Source organism: Acanthopagrus latus, chromosome 19, assembly GCF_904848185.1.
Source record: "Acanthopagrus latus isolate v.2019 chromosome 19, fAcaLat1.1, whole genome shotgun sequence".
Taxonomy (NCBI): Eukaryota; Metazoa; Chordata; class Actinopteri; order Spariformes; family Sparidae; genus Acanthopagrus; species Acanthopagrus latus.
The window spans coordinates 38555-62568 of record NC_051057.1 but is presented as its reverse complement, the minus strand read 5'-3'; the positions used below and the strand labels follow the sequence as shown (position 1 = coordinate 62568).

The 24014-nt window shown below is 42.8% G+C and overlaps 1 protein-coding gene across 1 annotated transcript in view; it reads right to left on the bottom strand.

Annotated features, from left to right (window-relative positions):
* The window catches only part of LOC119008869, a 33749-nt gene that overhangs the window by 7082 nt on the left and 2653 nt on the right, over nt 1-24014 (bottom strand). The window contains exons 2-4 of the mRNA XM_037079577.1: nt 15721-15848; nt 5952-6063; nt 735-1010 (exon numbers count right to left, since the gene is read on the bottom strand). Of these exons, the coding sequence (XP_036935472.1) occupies nt 735-1010; nt 5952-6063; nt 15721-15848 (516 nt within the window). The remainder of the gene's footprint in view (nt 1-734; nt 1011-5951; nt 6064-15720; nt 15849-24014) is intronic.

Sequence of the window (24014 nt, the reverse complement as noted above, 5' to 3'; positions counted from 1 at the left end):
AATACTTTATTGCTGCTCCTTTGAACACTACTGAACACAGACACCTTCTAGCACTTAGCCTTCTTGTAATGGAAATACAAATCATCATGCAACATGCAACATCTGTTGCATGATCTGGGTTTGATGGTGACTTGAAACATCAGGACAGTGTCGCAGGGACTTCTTATTTATTTTCTGTAGCAGCAAACTCAAAACATATTGTTTCACTTACTATGAAATTGCTATTGTGCTGGTCCGTCTCTCTCACACCAGGACAGCGCACTTCCTATAACAAATCTCCTGTTTCCATGGTCTACTTTTTTTCTTTAGAGCACACCATGTGTATAATTACTTTTCTGTTCCTCGCTTATTACTCCAACTGTTGTCTGCTCCCTGAGGGAGTAGCTCAGAATGGTTGTTTATTCAAAATGTATTAATCTTTAATTGTGTGCCGGGTGTCCAGATTGCACTAAATTTGAAACTGCACGTAGATCAGATGAATGGTTCTTAAGATATGCCAAAGAAAAGACAGAACGGCAGATGGACAGACAGAGATTCCTTGCTTTAGAGATTAATTATACTCAAGAAATGGGAATACTTAAAAAAAAAAAAAAAAAAAGTAAAGAAAAGATTTCATCTTCCCAACTGTTCTGGTTCAGAGTAATTGCTTTTGAAGTTTTAAAGGCAGCAGTCAACCACAAAGGAGTCCTTACTCTTTATGTGTTTCCCTACAGATCACAATGTGATGTTCTTACTCTCTGGAGGATGCCCACTATGTCTAGCTTGTCTGCCTTAGTGGGGGAACAGCTGACGTCTTTGAAGGTGCTCTCTGATTCAGGAGGTGACTGTCTGACATAGTCCATGTTCCAGGTTATACAGGAGGCGTGGCCATTCTGCACATCAGCCGTTGTGGTCCAGGGCAGAAGACAGCGCTGGGTGGCAACTGTCTTATTTTCGGACACCATTCCAGGTAGAAAGACTCTGAGTTGAGAGCAGAGCAGAGACTGCTCATCCAAGAGTCTGTGCATCTTCTGCTTAAGGAGAAAAAATATAATTAGAAAAACCTTACAGAATAACAAATCATGGGTAACACAGGAATACTGTTTTACTTACATAGGGCAGAACAACTGAGAAATGGATGTTGTTTTCTCTTTTTAAACACTAAAAAAAATATTTTGTCACCAAAAACAATTCTTAAATGCAAAGTTGGGGTGACCAAGTAGTAGAGAGGCTGAGGCCCTTACTATGTAACTGAAAAAGTAATGACTTTAATCTAACCTGACACAGACTTAAAGAGCTGGCACACGTGAGCAGTCTAGACTACAGTTTCTCTGTCCTCCCTCTGGAACCAGACACACTATTACATTTCCTCAATGACTCATGGTCACATCTCACTTTTTTAAACACACTGCTATTATTTCAAACACAACTGTGTACACCATTAAACTGCCACTGCTGCTGATCTTGTCAGGTCGAGGTAAAGGGGAAAACTATGGAAGGGAAGGGTGGACCCAAATGCAGTAACACCGTAGGCAAAATCAGGAGAACAAAAGGTGAGCTTTATTTAAAGCTGTTACAAAAACCAAAAGCAGACCAAAAGAGCAAAAGGCAAAGTAGCAAACAAAACATCAAGACAAAGTAGCAAAATAAAACAGTTCAACAAAGTACAAAAAGAAAAAGGCAAAGTACAAATCAAACATGGAAAACTCAAAACCAAAAACATACCGAGCATAGACAGGAGCAAGGAACAGGAGCAAGGAGTCAAAGCCGGGAGGGTGGAGGGGGTCTGGAGGAGGGCCAGAGTCAAAGCCGGGAGGGTGGAGGGGTTCAGGGGGAGGGCCAAGGTCCAAACAAACATGAGGGTGGAGGCGAGGACTGGAGCCCACTGGAGACCAGGGACAAAGGCAAAGGCGCAGGCTGGAACCTGCTGGAGACCGGTGACCAAGACATAGGCACGGTCTCAGACTCGCTGGAGGCCGGCGACGAAGGCGTAGGTGCGGTCTCAGACTCGCCGGAGGGCGGCGACGAAGGCGTAGGCATGGCCTGGAACTCACCGGCGGGCGGCGACGAAGGCGTAGGCACGGCCTGGAACTCGCCGGCGGGCGGCGACGAAGGCGTAGGCGCGGCCTGGAACTCGCCGGAGGGCGGCGACGAAGACGTAGGCGCGGCCTGGAACTCGCCGGAGGGCGGCGACGAAGACGTAGCCGCGGCCTGAAACTCGCCGGAGGGCAGCGACGAAGGCGTAGGCGTGGCCTGAAACTCGCCGGAGGGCGGCGACGAAGCCGTAGGAGCGGCCTGGAACTCACTGGAATCCGGCGATGAAGGCGAAGGCTAAGGTGCGGGCTGGAACCCCCTGGAGGCTGGCAACATAGACGAAGGCGAAGGCGTAGGTGCGGGCTGGGTTCCCCTGGGGGCTGGCGACGAAGGCGAAGGCGAAGGCAAGGGTGTAGGAGTGGCCTGGAACTCACTGGAATCCGGCAATGAAGGCGAAGGCTAAGGTGCGGGCTGGAACCCCCTGGAGGCTGGCGACGTAGACGAAGGCGAAGGCGTAGGCGTAGGTGCGGGCTGGGTTCCCCTGGGGGCTGGCGACGAAGGCGAAGGCAAGGGTGTAGGTGCGGGCTGGAACCCCCTGGAGGCTGGTAACGAAGGCGAAGGTGAAGGTGCGGGCTGGAACCCCCTGGAGGCTGGTGACGAAGGCGAGGGCTGAGACCCACTGAAGACCGGTGGCGAAGGCGTGGACGGAGACCCAGACCACCAGACCACTGGCTGGGAAACCCTCAAGGTTCTTGGCCGGACCACCGACGGAGTTTTGCCGGGAGCTGGTGGTCTGAGAGCCGATGAAGGGTCTCTGGCAACAAATGACCCCTGACCGAGGAGCAGGCAGTGGACTTGGCGTGAGACTCGGCCGGGCCTCCGACCGAGGAGCAGGCACTGGGCTTGGCGTGGGACTCGGCCGGGCCTCCGACCGAGGTGCAGGAGCAGGCGCAGGACCTGGCGTGGGCCTCGGCCGGTCCTCCGACCGAGGAGCAGGAACAGGCGCTGGACCTGGCGTGGGCCTCGGCCGGTCCTCCGACCGAGGTGCAGGAACAGACGCTGGACCTGGCTTGGGCCTCGGCCGGTCCCCCGACCAAGGAGCAGGAACAGGCCTCGGCCGATCCCCCGACCGAGGAGCAGGAACAGGCCTCGGCCGGTCCTCCGACCGAGGTGCAGGAACAAGACGTGGCGCGGGCCTCGGCCGGTCCTCCGACCGAGGTGCAGGAACAAGACGTGGCGTGGGCCTCGGCCGGTCCTCCGACCGAGGTGCAGGAACAAGACGTGGCGTGGGCCTCGGCCGGGCCTCCGACCGAGGTGCAGGTACAGGCCTCGGCCGGTCCTCCGACCGAGGTGCAGGTACAGGCCTCGGCCGGTCCTCCGACCGAGGTGCAGGTACAGGCCTCATCTGGACCGCCGACTGAAGACCACTGGCAGGTGTCGACCGGAACGCCGACTGGGGGCCACTGGCAGGTGTCGACCGGAACGCCGACTGGGGGCCACTGGCAGGTGTCGACGGGGTTGAGACTGAGGCCTGGACTGGGAGCTCGGCTGTGGCTGAGGCTGAGGCCTGGGCTGAGAGCTCGGCTGTGGCTGAAGCTGCGGCCTGGGCTGAGAGCTCGGCTGTGGCTGAAGCTGCGGCCTGGGCTGAGAGCTCGGCTGTGGCTGCGGCCTGGGCTGGAAGCTCGGCTGTGGCCTGGGCTGGAAGCTCGGCTGTGGCTGAGGCCTGGACTGGGAGCTCAGCTGTGGCTGAGACCTGGGCTGGAAGCTCGGCTGTGGCTGCGGCCTGGGCTGGAAGCTCGGCTGTGGCTGCGGCCTGGGCTGGAAGCTCGGCTGTGGCCTGGGCTGGAAGCTCGGCTGTGGCTGAGGCCTGGACTGGGAGCTTAGCTGTGGCTGAGACCTGGGCTGGAAGCTCGGCTGTGGCTGTGGCTGCGGCTGCGGCCTGGGCTGGAAGCTCGGCTGTGGCTGTGGCTGTGGCTGTGACTGTGGCCTGGGCTGGGAGTTTGGCTGTGGCTGTGGCTGTCGCTGCGGCTGAGGCCTGGGCTGAGAACTCGGCTGTGGCTGGGAGCTCGGCTGTGGCTGCGGCCTGGACTGGGAGCTCGGCTGTGGCTGCGGCTGCGGCCTGGGCTGGTAGCTTAGCTGTGGCTGAGACCTGGGCTGTAACTGAGGCATGGGCTGGTAGCTTGGCTGTGGCTGTAGCCACCAAGGCCTTCCTGAGGTTATCTAGCTCCGCTATCATCTGAGCGATCCAAGGGAGTTCTTTCAGCCAAGGCCTAATAAATAGTTCTTTTTCATAGTTCGCTATGGCCTTTAGCTTCTCCCCTGTGTCCGCCTGGCCGCTCAGAATCTCGACCAGTTTGTTCCCCAGCCTACAAATTACTACACTGTCTGGTAGGTCCATTTCTGGCCCAGTCATTCTGTCAGGTCGAGGTAAAGGGGAAAACTATGGAAGGGAAGGGTGGACCCAAATGCAGTAACACCGTAGGCAAAATCAGGAGAACAAAAGGTGAGCTTTATTTAAAGCTGTTACAAAAACCAAAAGCAGACCAAAAGAGCAAAAGGCAAAGTAGCAAACAAAACATCAAGACAAAGTAGCAAAATAAAACAGTTCAACAAAGTACAAAAAGAAAAAGGCAAAGTACAAATCAAACATGGAAAACTCAAAACCAAAAACATACAGCATGGACAGGAGCAAGGAACAGGAGCAAGGAACAGGAGCAAGGAACAGCTAACAGAAAACAATGACTTGGCAAGGAGTGAGTGGAACACGGAGACTAAATACACAGACACTAATGACATGACGAGGAACAGGTGAGGAAAGAGGAGGAAGGAAGCCAGGTGTGATAATGAGGGGGAGGAGCACAGAGGAACAGACCAGGAGGGAACAAGACAACAGACAGAGGGAGTCAGAGGGGAGGACATAGGAGAACTTAAAGGACACATGAGGGCATGGAAAAATCAAGACATGAGACACAAGACAAGGGAAAAACAAAACACATAACACAACAAGACATGATAAAAAAGATGAAAATCATAAACAAGAAACCAAAACCAGATACAAAGACAAAGACAAACAGGAATCATGACAGATCTGATGTGACTCAGGCACAAATGTTCACTTATGAGGTAATGGTAAAGTTCTAACCCTAACCTACTCAACAAAACAAAATATATGACAAAGGTCCATTTGTTTTTAGACATTCTAATGTAGAATTGATACATATACTTTTGAGCTCTATCTTTGTTTTCTTATTGAAAGACGATTATCAGACAGGCACACAATATGACACAGACAACATAAAGGTCAGATAACTACATGTCCCAAAGTAATTGATTCAAATGCAGGCACTATGCTATTTCATTGAAAAAAAAACTTGCAAAAATGTAAACAACCTGTATCACTACAAAGATTTTAGCATTCTAAAGGTTTTTTGCAAAACCTAGAAAAAAATTCACATTAACTAACAAACTAAAGTCATAAAAATTCACTGAACTAAGTTTTGCATATTGGACTTATGCAGCTATATTATATTTTGATGTTAGACTGGGGTGTCCCCACTTGATGAACCCTAACAATTTTCTTCTGCTGTCATCCTCAGGATAAAATATCAGACCACTAGGGCACCCATAGAATTTACATTTCAAACTAGGTGAAGATCTGAATATATTTGGTTCACCCCTTTTGCTATTCAGATTGTAATGAACGTTGTTGCCTCAAGCGCTGTGACTGTAGTATCAGAATAATGATAAACCATTAACTAAGAGTACTTTATCACATTCATTGTTTTACATGCATTATTTTCATTATAATTATCATTGCACAAGTTATCATCATATTAATTTGTGCTGATTGCATTCAATTTCTTTGATGCAGCTTTTCTATTGGGGCTATTCTCCCATCAAATAGGCATGAGGCATGTTGGTGTGAGTGAGTGAGTTACCATTTTCAAGCTATTATCATAGTGATGGGCCAGTTCATTCAACTGTTTCTCCAACTCTGCAGCCTCCTTTTTCACTGCTCGTCTCAGCTCCTGTATGTCCTGAACCTTCTCCCTACACACACGCATCACACACACACACACACAGACAACCTTATTAAGTGTTTGTCATAATGTTAGTATTCTTATCATTTTGATGATGCATTGATTTATAATAGGGTGAATGGTATCTCTGTCTCAACCAAATGTTGCTGTTCACTCAGAGCAGTCATGCTTTATGGCATATCTTGGATTTGTCCAAACTTTGTCTGGTGCAATGGAAAAAAAAAAATCCATAAGCATGCATGTTAACTTAGAGACATAACATTCATATGATGTGCCAAGATTTGTTTGTAGTTAGCAGGTAAATTGCATTACATCTGGGAGATTGTTAAAGAAACCTGGAATTTGTATTTAGGACAGTTGTGCTGCTCTATGAAATGATGGAAGGCTCCAAATCACACAAAATACAGATTATCATATAACGTTGCCTTAATTTCCTCATTGTAAAATTAACTCTCATGATATTGATTAATTTTTCTGATGACAGTTGCACAGGGGAGTACAGATTATTTGGCTCAGTAAAAGTGAGAGCAGTATTTCTTATTCGTTTTTTTTTTCCATAGTTTGTTTATTGTTTTTCAAGTACAAATATAAACATACAGGGTATTGACATGTGAGTATAAGGCACAATGGAAATAACAATTCAGAAGACTGAATTTAGAAATGACACCAAAAAGAAGAAAAAAAAACAACAACACCACACAGAACACCCCACCCACCCACCCTTATAACAGTCATGAAGGACATTATATGTGCAACCATATAGGCCTATCATACAAAGAAAAAAAAAAAAGATTATAATTATAGTAGTAATAGTGACAACAATGACAATTAAAACAAACAACTACAACACCAGAAAAAGAAAAAAAAATACACAAAGCCTGCATCCTATAAAGAGAGTTAACAGTAGTCTATTATATTGAATAAAACAGTGTGCACACAGTTCTAGTTCGTCATAGAGGAAAGGTTCAAATCTTCTATGTAGCTAGAAAGATATCCCCATGTTTTAGTGAACCTGCGGGTAGAGCCCCTGATGCTATATCTAATTTTTTCCATCTTCATAAAGTAAAGAATATCTTTAATCAGGGAACTGAATGAGGGAGCGTTTGAAGACTTCCACCTCAGCAGAATTAGACGTCTAGCTACAAGTGTGATAAATACAACAAAGTCAGCTTTGTATGAAGATAAGGGTACTGAAGGAGGGACAACGCCAAACAAGGCAATAAAAGGAGAGGGAGAAATTGTCTGTTCTAATACACATGCTAAAATATCAAAGACTTTGGACCAGTATCTATATAGACTTGGACAAAACCAGAGTGTGTGTGCCAAGGATGCAGGTGCCAAGTGACACCGCTCACATGTAGGGTCAATATCTGTGAAAAACTGGCTTAATTTGACCCTAGTCCAATGAACACGGTGGACAATCTTGCACTGGATTACGCCATGTTTAGCGCATATTGATGAGGAGTGTACGCGGTGCAAGGCTGAGTCCCATATTTTATCTGAGATCTCCACCCCCAGGTCCTCCTCCCATTGAGTTTTAATTGAATTGAGACTTACTGATCGTAAAGCATACATCTTATTATAAATATAGGATATCATTCCTCTAATATTAGGGAGGGGCATAAAGAGCAAGTCAGTAGGGTTGGTAGGTGGTATATTAGGAAAATTGGGAAATAAAGATCTAACAAGGCTACATATCTGTAAATATCTAAAGAAATGCAGTGTGGGCAATGAATATTTCTCAGACAGTTGTTGGAATGATGCAAATAAGCCATCTATATACAGGTCCTTAATTGTCCCAATACCCAAGCCAGACCATACAGACCATACTCCGTCCATCAGGGAAGGTTGGAAATAAAGGGTTTGAAGTAAGAGGAGAAAGGATGGAGAGAGCCTGTAGGTTAAAATGTTTTCTGAACTGGTTCCATATCCTCAGTGATGTTTTAACACATACGTTTTTGGTATATGAGGACAGTGAAAGTCCAAGAGGAGAGTACAATAAGGCTTTCAAAGAGGTAGGTTTACATGATAAAGCTTCCATCTGCAACCAAGCAGGAGGTGAACTGAGTGTGTCTGAATGTAGCCAGTAATGTAAAGCTCTAATATTAGCAGCCCAATAATAATATTGAAAATTTGGTAATGCCATACCCCCCAAGTCTTTTGGGCCTTTGAAGGAATGATTTGCAAATTCTGGGTGACTTCCTGTTCCAAATGAATTCTGTGACCAGACTCTCAATCTTACGAAAGAATGTCAGTGGAAGAAAAATGGGAATACTCTGAAAAAGGTAAGAGAATTTAGGAAGCGTGTTCATTTTGAAAGAATTAATTCAAGCTGGCAGTGGTAGGGGTAGTAAAGACCACCGTTCAAAGTCTTTCTGTTGTGATGGAAAAATTCCTTTTCATTATGGGTTGATGAATTTTGAACTATTTTGTTGAATATGATTTCTTATGCAAATGTATGAACACCTAACCTCTGCCCTATATGATTGTAATAGAGTCACGAACCAGCCAAAACTCAGATAGAAAGTTGCCTTCTTGTCTCATGTTTTATGTCTGATAATTTTATGCTTCACACAGAGTCCCAGGTCATGCGTCATGAAGTCTTAACTTTATGTCTTGTGTCGATGAGAAGCCTGTCTGATTGGGATAGTCGTATGTACGTGTGTGTGTAACTTAATCATTGCTGGCACCGAGAGTGCTTGTCTCTTCCCCTGACCTTGTTGATATCTGTGTATAAATTGTCAACACTCCTTTACTCGGGGCTCATTCACTCAGCTCATGAATTTGACTGTGTGGTGAGTCCATCTGCAGATGGTTGGATTAAACTTACCGAAAAGACAGATCTGACTTTACTCTTTTATTGACAGAAATTTCCACCACACTGTACACGGGACAGCAGACTTGCAAAATTAAACCTCAATAAATCATGGAACTTTTCTGTGATCTGTATTCCTAAATATGTAAATCTGTGATTTGCTATCTTAAATGGAAAAGACTGGGTAGGATATGCTCTAGCTGCGGCATTTATAGGGAACAACTCACTTTTACCCAAGTTTAATTTGTAGCCTGATATAGAGCCAAATGTTGTGAGGGATTGAAGTGCTGCAGGTATAGATGTGGAAATATTAGATACATAAAGTAAAAGATCATCCGCATAAAGTGACACTTTATGTTCTATACCTGATCTAGATATGCCTGTAATATCCTGATTGGAACTAAGGAGGACAGCCAGGGGTTCAATGGGCAACCTTGTCGTGTGGAGCGTTGTAAGCAGAAATATTCAGAAAAGTTGTTATTAGTTCTGACTGAGGCCTTTGGTCCAGAGTATAATAGTCGAACCCATGCTATGAATTTATGACCCAGGCCAAATTTCTGAGGTATTCCCATTCTACCCAATCAAAAGCTTTCTCCGCATCAAGGGAGATCAAGGCTGCAGGTGTCTTGGATGAGGGTTGGTTATATACGATATTATAAAGACGTCTTAGGTTGTAGAATGAATACCTATGTCTAATAAACCCTGTCTGATCTGGGGATATGATGGTGGGTAGAATGGGGTCTAAGTGAAGTGCTAATAATTTAGAAAGTAATTTGAAATCCACATTCAACAGACTAATGGGCCGATACGAAGCACAGTCCAGTGGGTCCTTGTTCTTTTTAAGAATCAGGGAGATGGTGGCTTGAGTAAGAGTTGATGGAAGCATGAGGTTTGCATATGATTCATTATACATATCGACCAGCAGGGGGGCCAATGACAGAAAAAACTTTCTATAAAACTCTACCGGGTAGCCATCCGGTCCTGGACACTTTCCACCCTGCATTGAGGCCATGGCAACCCCAAGTTCCTCCACAGACAGAGGCTGATCCAATTTGCTAGCCACCTCCTGATCAACTCTTGGGATGTCCAATGAGTCAAAACAATTATCAAAGGCAGTAGAATCGGGAGGGTGCTCAGAAGTATATTACAAGTTATAGTAATCTTTAAAGTGATCATTAATCTGTTTTGGATCTGTTGTTGTGCTCAAAGGAGACCTAATTTGAAGTATTTGATGAGAGGAGGATTCTTGTTTGAGTTGGTGTGCAAGCAGACGGCCTGCCTTATCCCCTTCTTCGTAATACTTAAACCCAGATCTAAGTAACATTTCCTCCTCCTTTTGTGTAGAACAAATATTAAAGTTTGCTTGTAGGGTAAGGCATTCCTTATATAAATCAGGAGAGGGGTTGGCTGCATATGTTCTGTCAAGTTCCCCAATTTTCTGTATCAGCCTCGACAGTTCTGCCTCCCTTGTCCTCCTCTCAAATGTAGTGTTTGAAATAATGCTCCCTCTTAGATATGCTTTCAATGTCTCCCAAAGCATCGATGCAGATATGTCAGGAGTTTTATTAATCTCTATGAAAGTGGTGATCTGATTGGAGATGTATTGGACAAAGTCATCACTAGATAACAGGCGGGTATTGAATCGCCAAGGAGGGCGTGTGGAGTTAGACCCATCAAAACCCAAAACCCCCTAACCCTCGTCAAAGAGATCGGAGCATGATCAGATATTACAATGGGATTATAGGTTACAGACTGAACAGAAGGTAATAAACTGTTTGGTGGACATTAGAGAAAAAAGAGTATTGTTTACTGTTCGGATGTAAAAAACGCCATGGGTCAGATATGTGAAATTCCTCCATAAGGGAATTAATTAATTTAGCAGATTTGGATAGGGAGTGTGCTTTGGTAGACGATAGATCAAGGGATGGGTCAATCGAGCAATTAAAGTCTCCTCCAAGTATGAGAGAATGTGTTGCAACATCTGTGAACTTGGAGAATAAAGTTCTAAAAAAATTGCAGTCATCCCAATTTGGCGCATAAATGTTTGCGAGAATAAGAGGTATATTATGAATTTTCCCAGTGACAATAATATATCTCCCATTTGGGTCTGCTAGGACACTGGAGCAAATGAAGGGGACTGATTTATGTATGAGGATAGCCGTACCCCTAGCCTTGGCCTGAAATGTTGAATGATATATTTGACCTATCCGATTCTTTCTCAGCCTAGTGTGGTCTGTCACTTTTAAATGAGTCTCTTGTAAATAAATTATGTGTGCCCCTAACTTACGAATATGACCCAGAACTTGGTACGTTTAACTGGTGCATTTAGTCCCCTACAATTCCAACTGACAAAATTCAACGTATTCCTATGAGACTGTGGCATCGGTCACTGTGTGATAATAAGATTGTAAACACTGAGTTACATCAATTAGGCCACTGTGAGACATTATTACAAAAAATAAAAAGATATGCAGGCAGGCACAACGTTCAATAGAAACATACAACATCAAATTAGGAAAAAAACACAAAATACATTCATCCCTTGCTAAAGCGTCCACTGAACCGGACGTGTGCATAATCCCCTTTAACAATGACGAACAATCCGAAGTAGCACCGTCGCTCATTCAGGAGAGCCGTCAACGTGCTAGAGACTAGTGACCTCACTCAAGTGAACTATAATTAAGCTATGGCAAATACAAATAATATAACATCAGCTCAAAATGTATGCTAGAGGATCGTTTCTAAAACCAGGAAAATTACGGGAGAGCCTATGGCCATGTTATTTGGAAAAAAAATGTAAAAAATAAATTTTAAAAAAGAGGACAAGGATGTTCAAGCTTAACGATTAAGTCCAAAGTACGCAATATTACCACTGGCTCACCATCAGGGGTCCATAACCGGTTCAGTGGTGGGTGTAATGGTCTTGACGAAATCCACCGCTGCAGAAGGGTCTTCGAATTTGTGTAGTGTGCCATCAGGTAGCGTAATTTTCAGCAGGGCTGGGAATAACAGTCTAAACTTCACTCCTTTGATAGGACGAAGGAGACGCTTTGCATCCCCGAACTGTGCATGTTTCTTGGCCACAGTAGTTGTGTAGTCAGGGAAGATTGAGACGCTCCTCTCCCGGTAGCTCAGGGGGGGAAGCCTCTTCAGCCCTGCGAAGAATCCGGTCCCGATCTTGGTAGTAGTGTAGGTGAATGATGAACGGTCTGGGAGGTTTGTCTTTGCTGGGCTTCTCGCGCAAACAACGGTGAGCTCTGTCCAGGACAGGTTTTGGTCAAGACCCAGAATGTCCTGCAGAAGGCCAGAGATAAATTCGGTCGGATTCGGACCCTCCACGTCTTCTAATATTCCAATCAGCCGAATATTATTTCTTCCTGAACGTCCCTTTAGGTCCTCGTACTTAGCATTCAGCTGATCAACTTGAGTTCTCAGAGACTGAACAATGTTGTCCAATTCACTCAGGTGGTCACTCTGACTTGATGCAGCATGCTCCAACTCTCTAATGGTGCTATCATGATTATCAACTTTCTGTTGCAATGGTGCTATTGCACTTTTCAGTTCAGCTCGTACTGTAGCAATCTCAGATCTCAGTTCGGTGGAGAGTGAGTCGATTTTACAGCATATGTCATCCCTGATACATTTCATCTCCTGTAGCGAGCTAGCATCAACAGCATTAGCATTAGCATCTTCGGCAGGTGAAGGTGGCTTCCTGCCTTTCGCGTCCGTTTTTATGCTGTCCACCCGAAGCCATTCTTCACTCAAGTACTCAATAAACTGTCACTGATGAAATAAAATAACTACACAATCAAATATTCTGCCAAAAATTAGTTACATAGGTCACTTAGCCTCGGAGCACTGGAGCACACGTCTTACATGTTCCGTGTCCCCTTATTCTTTAATTTTAAAGAAACTGACTGTTTTCTCTTCGCAGCTTCAGGCTCATGTTGAAGAGGTACTCCACAATCCTGCACAGCTAGTCTGCACAGGACTTAAGGAGCCTGGAGCTGATCCCGTCTGTACCCTTTGCCTTCATATTCCTCAGTTTGCTTCTCACTTGGATAATGGAGAGGGACAGATTGGAGCAGGGGGCTGAGTGTCAGGTGGGGGAGGTGGGTGACTGTCACCATTGTATGGTGTCTGCAAGGGGAATGCAGGTGAATGCGCCTCCTCCTCTCAGCTCGGACATTGGGCCACTTGAACACAGCCGAAAACAGTGAAAAAGCAGTAATAAGACCAGAGCGAAAAAGCAACTCTGGTCTCCATACTGCCCAGACAGGGAGCTCCAAGGGATGTAATTAAAAACATTTAAAAAGAAAGAAATATAAAAAGAGGAAAAAGCTCAAGGGCTAGCGTGAGCTGCTGTAACAGGCTGCCACTCATGCGGCAAGATCTTAAATTATGAGTGCCTCCTCAACCCCACGTACCAAGGAGGGTTGCTGTGGATGGCAGCGAAAACAGAGAGTAAGAGCAAATCCACCCAAATTACAAAAATACACCCAAAGAAAAGATTTGCTCCACATTCACAATACCACGCAAGTTCTCCATTCCACAACCTGAAAAACAACAGTCAAAACCACAAAAAATATGGGACAAACTCTAGAAGTAAAGGGCAACAGAGAGAATTAATGACTAGGCCTCAAATGCTGATTGTGGATGATGTTGCCGTGTAGGAGGGACACAGCTTTTGCAGTAAGAAGAACCAAAGTACTCTATTTTATTCAGCACTCTCCTCCACAGAAATATGGAGTTGCAGGAGAAGGGGTTCATTGGTTACAAGGGTTAAAGAAAATGCAGCCAGCGTTACTTGTAACAGCTTACCCCGCTAAAATGGCAAGGAAAAGAAAGCTTGAGGCAGAAAAGGCTGCCACGAAAAAGGCTCTGGATAAAGAAAGAAGTCTACATGAGTCGACATTGGTGCAGCATTTGAGTGGTGGAGACAACTAGGGCATGTGAAGGGCCTGAAAAGTGATGCAGAGGTTGCTCTCTTTTTGTTGGACAGGTAATGATTTGTTTTGTTTCAGGGGATTTGTTATTTTCATGAAATATGTGAGGTTTGCTAACTTGGCTGCGTTTGTAGCTCGTATTAGCCCAATGCTAATGTTAGCTTCTTTGAGTGTTGTTCTTAGCCATGAGAATGGCTAATGAGTCGGCCCAATTTCCACTGGTTGTGGTCCCCTGCCTTGTGGCTCCGATCCGGTTTTGCTCTGCCTTCCGGCAATTCCCACTGATTGCAGTTTGAGTCCACCATGGCACAGTATGGGGCCGAGGAGTTCCCGCGATAATCACATAATCACTCTTGACCACAGCTATAGGTCAGTGTTATTAAAAACAACAACACAAAGTTTTCCTGACTGATGGATCAGCAGAAGAGCTTGTGTTTGTCTCTTTTTTGAGATTTGTGTGCTGGTGTCAACGCAGAGTGTTTTATTTTGAAAAGTAACCGGATGTTATTTGTTATTTCAGCACTTGACGTCCTGTCTGCTCCATGCTAAATTCAGCTGAACTGCTACGTTGTGCTCCATCATCTCCTTCTTCCTGCTGGGTCCCACTGTCAGATGCGCGTTCAAGTTTAGAGGAAGTGCCACTTTCAAATCTTGCTAGCTCTCTTGCTAGCTCTCCAGGATTGTAGACCCTAGCTTTAATAAGTCAGGTAGTCAAAGTCAAGCTCCAACATGTTTTACTCAGTGCACCACACAACAGTTCCTCCTTCAAACCACAGCAACTGTAAAGACAGTACTCGGGAGGAGAACTACTACTGCCTGAGATAAGCTTTGAACAGAGAAGACAGCTGTGCTGAGAGGAGGAGACTTCACCACCGCCATCTTCGCCCCCCCCCCCCCCAAAAAAAAGTGCACTCCAGTCTCAACAAGAGGGAACTTCCACTCTCCACCAACCCGAACCCCACCCAACTCTCTGCACTCTCCAGTAACCCCCCTCCCGCGGATTTCACGGACAAGATGAAAAAGCTTGTCAATACTGGACTCAAACTCACACCACGTCCAAATCCCAAATCCCCTAAAACTCTATCACGGCCCAGCCCCCATCCCACTGCTACACTTGATTTGTATATCATTTCAGTTCTAAAATGACAAATGTTTTAGATGCAATTGCACTCACTAAAGTGAAGGTGGACTCTGGTAAGAAAAATTCTCATTGGAGGAATGCAAATGCTGGTCAAATTGTTGAAAAGCTGAGCGCAGGTAGCAAAAAACCAATCTCCAGGTTCATTTTGACATTTATAAAGAGAGACTTCACATTTTTATTTCTGAACTGAAGAAGTCAAGGCAGTCCTTCTTCTCAGACATTATCACCAGGCTAAAGATCAGCTCTGATCAGCTATCTACCAGGGCCTGTGATGAATTTTCATCCTTCTTCACTGACAAAGCTCAGAAAATTAGACAAGCGGTCAGTGCCGCATTGCCATGTACAGCAGGTGTGTTTTTCCAAGAGCTGAACAATAACTTTCAACGGCATCACAGCCCTGAGACTGCGCTAGTCAAGTTCCTCAGTGACATTCATTTAAACATTAAACATCTTGGTTATCTGGCATCTTCTGTTACCATGTTTACAAGCCTGCTCATGCACAGCAGGCTCCTCTGTGGGGAGGGGCTTTGAAGGCAGGGCTGCAGCAGCAGAGAGGGAGGAGGGACCTGGGAGCTGTATCATTCAAATATTCTGGCTAAGTCCACTTTTTCTCAAAACACCGGACTGCAGCTTTAAGCACAAGGTTCTGATGTTGGGTGTAAACTGGTGTCAGCATTTATTAACCTTAATATTGACACAAAGTGGAAGCTACAGCCTGTACAAGTTTTGGTCTAAACAGAGTGTTATAAACTTAAGTGTGTATACCTGTCCTGGTTAGAGAGAACACTGTAAACTGCAGCCTGGTCTTCAGAGAGCTGCTCCTCCATGTTGCAGAGCACAGAGAAAAATTGCTGCAGACACAGCATCATCTCCTCCAAATCATCCAAAGAGTACTATAGAGAGGTAAGAGCAAGAATGGAAGAACAACAGTTACCTTTCAAAACTATGTCCAAATCATGGAAAATATGAAAACTTTTCAAGCAAAAAAGGAAATTTCCCCCAAACCAGATTTCTAAAGCAATTCTACTACTTCATCTTCTTTTGCTCTATTGCTGTAGCTAGCCAGCTCCAGTTAGTGGCAACCAACCAAATGAAGCTCCTCCTGGCTTTCCCCTAGCAGCCCTTGAGCAGTGTGCAGCATCACACTTCTTTGAAACAGATTACAGATTTTATTTGATAATCCCTACCTAAGAAGTAAAAATAGGAGTTACACATTATTTTGCTAATATGATGTAACAACCCAATTTTGTATCAAATAAGACAAAAAACTAAAAACAGTACTTTTTTGTTAGTCGGTAAAGAAACAGTAATACTATACTTAGGTACTGTTTCTTATAATAAATAAATATTATAATACCATGCAATCTGCTCTTACTATGGTGGTGTAATTAGAGTAGTTAGACACCACATTTAATGCCACCATCATTGGCCTATTATAATTCACTTTGGTCAGTAAAGACATCAAACCATTAAACTGTCTGATATCTTAAGTGATAACTGCTTTTAGCAATGCGCTACAATGCATTGTTTATTTTTTACATTTAAGCATTTAGTGGGCACAACACAAAATGAATGTATGAACTAGAAAATTAGTATAATATGGCCTCTTTGAGTCTCCTCATTTAAGGCCAGGGATTTATTCATTTAGTCTTCCTGAGGTACTGAACAATAAAATACAATACCAATATACATTTTTTTTATTGTGTAATGTTTTACTTTACTTTATTGAAACAATCAGGCAATAAGTAGATTCATGCCAAGATTATTATATTTATTGTTCATTTGCTGCCTGTATTCTGATATTTTTATATTTCTATTTCATGTGTTGAAATAAATCATCCATCCTTCCTTGTCGTTAGTGATAAAATGTTGGAATAAGTTTAGTATATTTTATTTTTTTAAATCCGCAGACAGCACCACCACCACAGCTGCTCTTTGTTTCCAAAGTGTTTTTTGTATTTTGGATACTTTTAAAGGGATATTCCGGTGTAAGTTTGATCCATGTTCTAACATACCTTGACACCGAGTACGACCCCCTTTGAGAGATGAAGTTTGCGGACAGCTAGTTTACGTAGTTTTAGCATCCTCAGAAATTACCGCACAACAACAATACACTGCTGTAAATGGATCCAAGTATAAATCGCCATCAAAAAGCCACAAATGATGCTCAGAACAGCACCGAACTTAAGCAACATTACAAATAGGGCCCAAGCACATATTTCAAGGCATCAAACATTCAATATCGTTGCCGGCTTTGTCGGACAAGACAAACAAATCTCAACTCTCCAGCTGCAGGTTCGTTGTGGGGAAGCCCCGTGAGTCGATAAACGAGTGCTGTAGAGTTCCGCAGCTTTGTGAATATCATGACTGCGGGACTCAACTGCACTCGGTAATCGACTCGCAGGGCTTCCCAACAATAAGGCGGCTTCTCGGGTGGTGAGTTTTGTTTATCAGTTCAGTGAATTCTAGTCCTATATTACAGGGAATGAAATTGTGTTTATGGTGATATATCAGTCTTTAAAGATCATATTGCAGGTTATTTTATTTATTTATTTATTTATTTATTTTACAAAATGCATGTGTAATCTGGTCCAAAAAATACCTTTTGAAAAGTTGATTGAGGATTTAAAATGCTATTCAAGACGTTAGGGGAGATATTTAACTGAAAAGTGACAGTTTTGAGTAAAGCGCCAAATTTATTTATTTATTTTTTTTCCAACATCGCGTCATATTACATAACGAGAGGGAGTTATATGCAAGCAGCTGCCATAGCTCAGTGTGGGAGTAGGTACGTTATCAATCAGAGCGGTTGTGTTGTAGTGAATCAGTGTGTTGTCAGTAGTTTTGGATTGCGTTAATTTCTATCAACATGGAAAATTATTGCGTTTGTGGAGGTTGCACAAACTCCAGCCTGTCAGGACACCGAGTCCATCGGTTTCCTAACAGGAAAAAAAATGGTGCTATCTTCCGTGCCTGGGTCCGTTTTGTGCAGCTGAAGAGACGGGTCGTGTGTGGTGCTCACTTCAGACCGGAGGATTATCATCCAAGCGACCTGTTGGAACCAGCCTTCGGTTCCCACAGCTTCATCCGGACCGCTGTCAGCAGTAGCTGCTGGTACTGCCGCCGGCGGGCGACACGGTCATGGATCAGGTAGAGACTCAGCATGGCGTAAACGTGAACTGCGTACTGTAAGTCTTGTTTCTAACATTTGTTAACTACCTACTTATTCAACATAATGATTTAATTCATGAGAAGCAATGTGACTTGTATAGGTTGTTGTAGAGGAGTGCAGCTAGTTTTCAACTGCCAAGCAAATAAGCGGGCAACGCTAGCTAACGTTAGCTAACGCTAGCTAATTTTAGCAATGTTTTTTTTTGTTTGTTTGTTTTGTTTTAATAGAACTTGTCTTATGCAAAGACGTGAAGTTGCTCAAACCAGTGATGGTGAGGTGTGTTATGCGGTTAGCTACCCATGGTTTCGCCAAGGTGGCTGGGTAGTTGGCCCTGTCAAGGAAAAACCATCATATGGTTTTTCCATTTCAGTCAGTTTCTAAACATAATTGTGTAAGTCCATAAGTGAGTGAATGTGATCTAAATTTTTTCATCCTTCCCCCAGCATCTGCATCAGCCCTCATGGAGTCTCTGAGAGTCGAATACTCCAGGTCACCACAGGCTCTACGAGAGCACAGCACAGTTCTGTCCTCCTCTGCACCTGCGCCCCTTTGCAGATCCCTACAGAGAATCAACAAGGATGAGGCTGTTGGTGTGTACCTTGAACAGCATTCACGATTTAATACAAAACGTTGATGCCCCCACAGAGGCTTGCATACTCAATATACACACACAATATGACTTTCTATATATTTTTTATGTATTTGGCACATCTGCATAAAAGTTGCAATGTTGTGTTGTACAGAATGTGCCAAATTTCAACTTTATTTATGAATATAATTTATGAAATGTATGTTTGTTAGCAGTCTCAAACTGCTGCTGCATGCAGCTTTAACCATCAAATGCAGATCTGCTTGAGATACAAACGAAAAAAATCAGACATTGCTTTTGAATTTTGTTTCAACAGAAATATTTAAAAAACAAACAACAGAAAAAATGATGTTACCCTTAACTTCTTAAAATCTTAATTTATATTTTGCTGCACAACCTTTTGAGCCAATCACTGCAGTCATGTGATTTCTCTAACTCTTAGTCAGACTTCTGCACCTGTAGGGTGGGTTAGTACGTAAGTTAATAGTAAGCTACTTCAGAACAGTCCAGTGTTTTATTCTCAGCCATTCTCGGGTGTTTGTAGCTGCTGTGTATGTTGTATGTATTTATATTTGTATCTCCAGCTTTGTCTCATCTGTCCACAGACTTTCTGTGAGAATGTTCTTTGGTCTTTGCTGAAACTTTTTGAACCAAAACTGAAGCTTTTTTTTAAGTCACATCAGCTCTTTGTACACAGATGCAAAATGAAACATACAAGAACACTGTACCTACTGTGAAACATGGATCAGGCTCAGCTATGTTTTGATTCTGCTTTGCTGCACCTGGTACACAGTGTCTTGAATCTGTGCAGGATTCAATGAACTCTCAGGACTATCAAGTCATTCAGAAGCTAAATGTGTTGCCCAGTGTCACAAAGACCAGTGTAGGTCACAGGTCAGGGGTCGTCCAACAGGGTAATGACCCAAAACACACAGCAGCTACAAACACCCAGGAATGGCTGCGAATAAAACACTGGACTGTTCTGAAGTAGCTTCTTCTATGAGCCCTGATCTAAATCATGTTGAACATCTGTGGAAGGAGCTGGAACATACAGTCGGGAGAAGGAGCCCTTGAACGTGAATCAGCTGGAGCAGTTTGCTCATGAGGAGTCTACAGGTGCAGAAGTCACCTGTAGACTCCTTAGAAGAGTTACAGAAATTTATTGGCCAAAGTTGTTGGCTCAAAAGGTTGTGCAACAAAATATAAAGTTCAGATTAGGCTAGGGGTACCATCATTTTTGCCCAGGTCACTTTCATTATTAATTTCCACATTTTTTTAATGGATTGTTTGTCCCCTTTGTCAGTTTCAAGTTATTTCAGTGACAATTGTAGGTTTCTCTTCAACAGGACCAATTTTGTCCACATGTGTAAATGATCTACAATTTTGGACACATTTTCAGAGAGACACTTGGTAATTGTGATTTGTTTTTTATTATTAATTTCCACCCAAATGAGGCCATTCAAACCCTTTATAATCTCCTCCTTCCTCTGGAAACTGCTTTCTAATGGCAGACACAACACAAGCAGGTAGAGGCTTTCTGATGTGCCTGCCAAGAATGCCATTGGCCCAGCGTACAATCTGCCTGTATGCAGTGTATCGATATTGCCTGGGGATAGGGACAAAAAATTACTATGGCATCGAAAACTGTGACACGGGTAGTACTGATTATTATTATTATTATTATTATTATTATTATTATTATTATTATTATTATTATTATTATTATTACTATTATTATTATTTTTGCATTTAATTGTAATTGTGTGTATGTATGTATGTATGTATGTATGTATGTATATATATATATATATATATATATATATATATATATATATATATAATAATTTTATACATTTAAAATTCTGTGTTGAGCCATATGAACTTTTGTTCTGTTACACATTTTGTACTAAATGACAATAATGTCATACATATAAGCCACTTGTACTTCTTAAATGCATGTGTCTGTGTGTATATACTGTGTGAATTATAAACATTTTCAGTGTTTGTAAATACTGCAAGGAAGATGCTCATTCTACTTCATACTTAATAAGTCATATAAAGTGATGGTGGCTTTCAATATACTGCACCGTTTACCATTATTTATAAAACTATTACACACAGACATACATATAGTGTTAAGAAGACTGAATAAGTGAAAGAACTCAGAGTAATAAATTATTTCTGCCTTAAACCTACTCGTGTCTGCTGGCCTGGAAAGGTCCATGCTCCTGTCTGTAGTGCATGTAGGCTATCTGCAGCACATAGGGATTGAGGCAGCACGCCTCAAACCCTGGGTGCTGTGTGAAGCACTGCAGTTCTATCCTGGGGTCGACGGTGTCCACTAAGGCCCAGTAGGCATCTACCTCCCTGCAGCACATACTCTCCTTGGCTGTGGACATGGAGTCGCACTTCCCACACAAGCACCTATCAAATAAAAGGTGTGTCAGGACAGTGTTTATCTCGCCCTTTTCTCACTCTTTATCGCGGACGGTAAGTTAAAGCGCAACTAACGAGTATGAGACAGGACGTAAACAAGCTCTTTAGTTTCTGTTATTGGTACTGTAAGTGTCAATACTCAGGGCTATATTAGATAACCAATGCTAGTTTTTATTGACTGATGCATGATTGTAATGTGTACGATATTGTTATGTGAGCACAGCATTCATATGCGTCTAAGCTAACACCGGTCTCTCACCAAGACACCTGCCCTACTCTCCACTGATTTTCCTGGCACCACAGCTCTATCTCTTTCCTCTGGCCATTAATTCGTCCCCCAATCTCTCTCTGCTCTCTGTGTTGCACAACGGGCTCGTAGTTATATGGATGTGGTCCGTCGTATGTGTAATTGTACACATTTAAAGTTTCCTCGTGGTCAGAGCCGGCACCAGAATCCATTGTTTTGCTATCGTTCAAAATCGACCGCTCTCCCAAACATTTTCAAATGCGGAAGTAACATTTTATCATAAAAACGGCCACCAAAGCCTAAATACGGCATGTAAAAATATATTTTTAATAAAAAAAAATCCTACATTATTTTTCTAAACATTAATATGAGGGGGGGTCTAACCTGCAATATGCTCTTTAAAAAGGCAAAAAATATAATTGGATATGTAAGTAAGTAATACTTTGGCTTGTGACTAAATAAAATGTATTGATTATGGTATAATTAACAAAAAAAAACTTTGTACTGAATCAGAAATTTAACTTGAGAAAAATTTTAAAAATTGCGTGTAACAGAATTACAGCAATTCATTTAGTTTATTCCAAAGTAAAATTTATAATTGGATGAATGGGTAAAAATATACTCGGTGTCAAGGTGTGTTAGAACATGGATTAAATTTACACCGGAATATCCCTTTAATGTGTTTTGTTGATAACACTTTACTTATACCTCCTGAGCTCTTTGAGTTTTGGGATTGTTGGTGCGGTGACAAGTAGGGAATGAGACTCAAAAATCAACTATCTTACCAACAGCACTATTACTGTTTTTCGTTCAGATCAGGATAGTGGGCCGTTTGAGCACAGTTTTCAGGTCTTTTCACCGGCTTTCTGTCTGTCAAAGATTCGACTAAAAATATTTCTACTGGTTTCTACAGCACTGAATGTTTTGAATGGCCAAAGTCAATTTCTGATTTGCTTCTGCACCATGAACCAGATAGACCTCTCAGACAGTGTGGAACATGTTTGTTTACTGTCCCCAGGGTCAAAACTCTAAATGGAGAAGTAGCATGCAGTTTCTATGCACCACATTATGTAGAAAACAACCTTTTAAATTATTAATTTACTTTCAGCTCTATTTATGATATATGTCACTGCAGCTATAAAACTGGCAGATGTAAACTACCTGTTTTCTACTTTGGCTTCTTTTGCTAAATCTTTTCATATGACACATTTTTACACATTCAGTACCAACTTTCCTGTATTCTGAAATTAATTCAACACAGTTAATTTGGGTGTCATTTATGGATAATAATGAGTTAGATTAAATCAGAGACAACAAAAGAGGGAGGGTAGGTGACAGAAAAAAACAGGTGTTCTTCACAGGCTATGCATGCAAATAAGGCATTCATATGTTAATATGCTCCTGGCTTTGAAGACCATCCATCTCAAGAATTATGTTGACATGAGAACAAATACATGTTTATATTGAGCAGCAAACAATGTGGCTCATTGGAGGATTAATCATGGCTCACTGCTCATTTCTGTTTCTAACATTGCTACCAATGAAGCTACCAAAATCAGGATTAGTCAGAAGAAACCGTTTCACTTATCACAAAGGCACTGTTGTTCATTTATATTTTCTTTTGTAAGTAACCATATTATTGTGTAGGACTTGTTTTTGACCGACTGTAATTTTATGGGGGACAGCATGAGAAATAACTTAATCCAGAGCTTTTACACTTTTTATATTCACAGTAGACAATTAGCTCTTAATGTGTCACTCTAAATCTAAATCCGACCCACCTGCATCCCCAGCACAGATTCCCACTCCTGCCTGCACAGCTCCTCTCAAAATTATATATGCCAATGAGAGACTTTGGGCCTGAATTCTCCTCTGTTTCACTAGAAACCACTCTAGGCAAAACAAAGGAAGAGCTGATATATCCAAGATAATCCTGTGTTGATTCAGGAAATGCCAGATTGTGGATGTATCATTGCTAAACATTTGGAACAGCTTCCTGGATCCTGTGTTTAAATGTACAGCACCACAAGAATATAGCTTTATCATTCACAACAAAACCTGTGTCTCATCAACCTAACCACCTGTGCCTCATTAACTCAACCACCTCTGTCACCTTGATTCATTCACCTGTGAAATCTGTATAGGCAAGCCTAATCATTTCTCTCCTGTTTGTCTCAAGTTCTTGTAACCCTTCCCCAAGACCCTCTCCTTCTCCACTATACTCTCTCACAGGATCACCGGCAGCCCAGCCTTCGACATTGCAGGACAGAGCCGCAAGCAGTCATACTAGATGTTCTACATCCCCATCTACATTTTGGGATTTATGCAACAAAAATTGTAATTCTACATCTTTGTTTTTTATTGTGGGATAAGAAAGGGTCTGGATTATTTATTTATTTCTTAAGTCATTTACAGGAGTTTCTTCTTCCCAGCAGACAGAAAACAGGCAATAAACTTTGCAGATATTATCATACTTGCAGCTGTAGCAAAGTTCAAGTTGAATGTTTAATAAGTGCCATTCTTTTGATGATTACTTCATTATTAATTATAAATACTAAAAAGTAATTCACTACAGTGGTAACGTTGGCAAACCAATAGGTTAATGCATCTTCTTT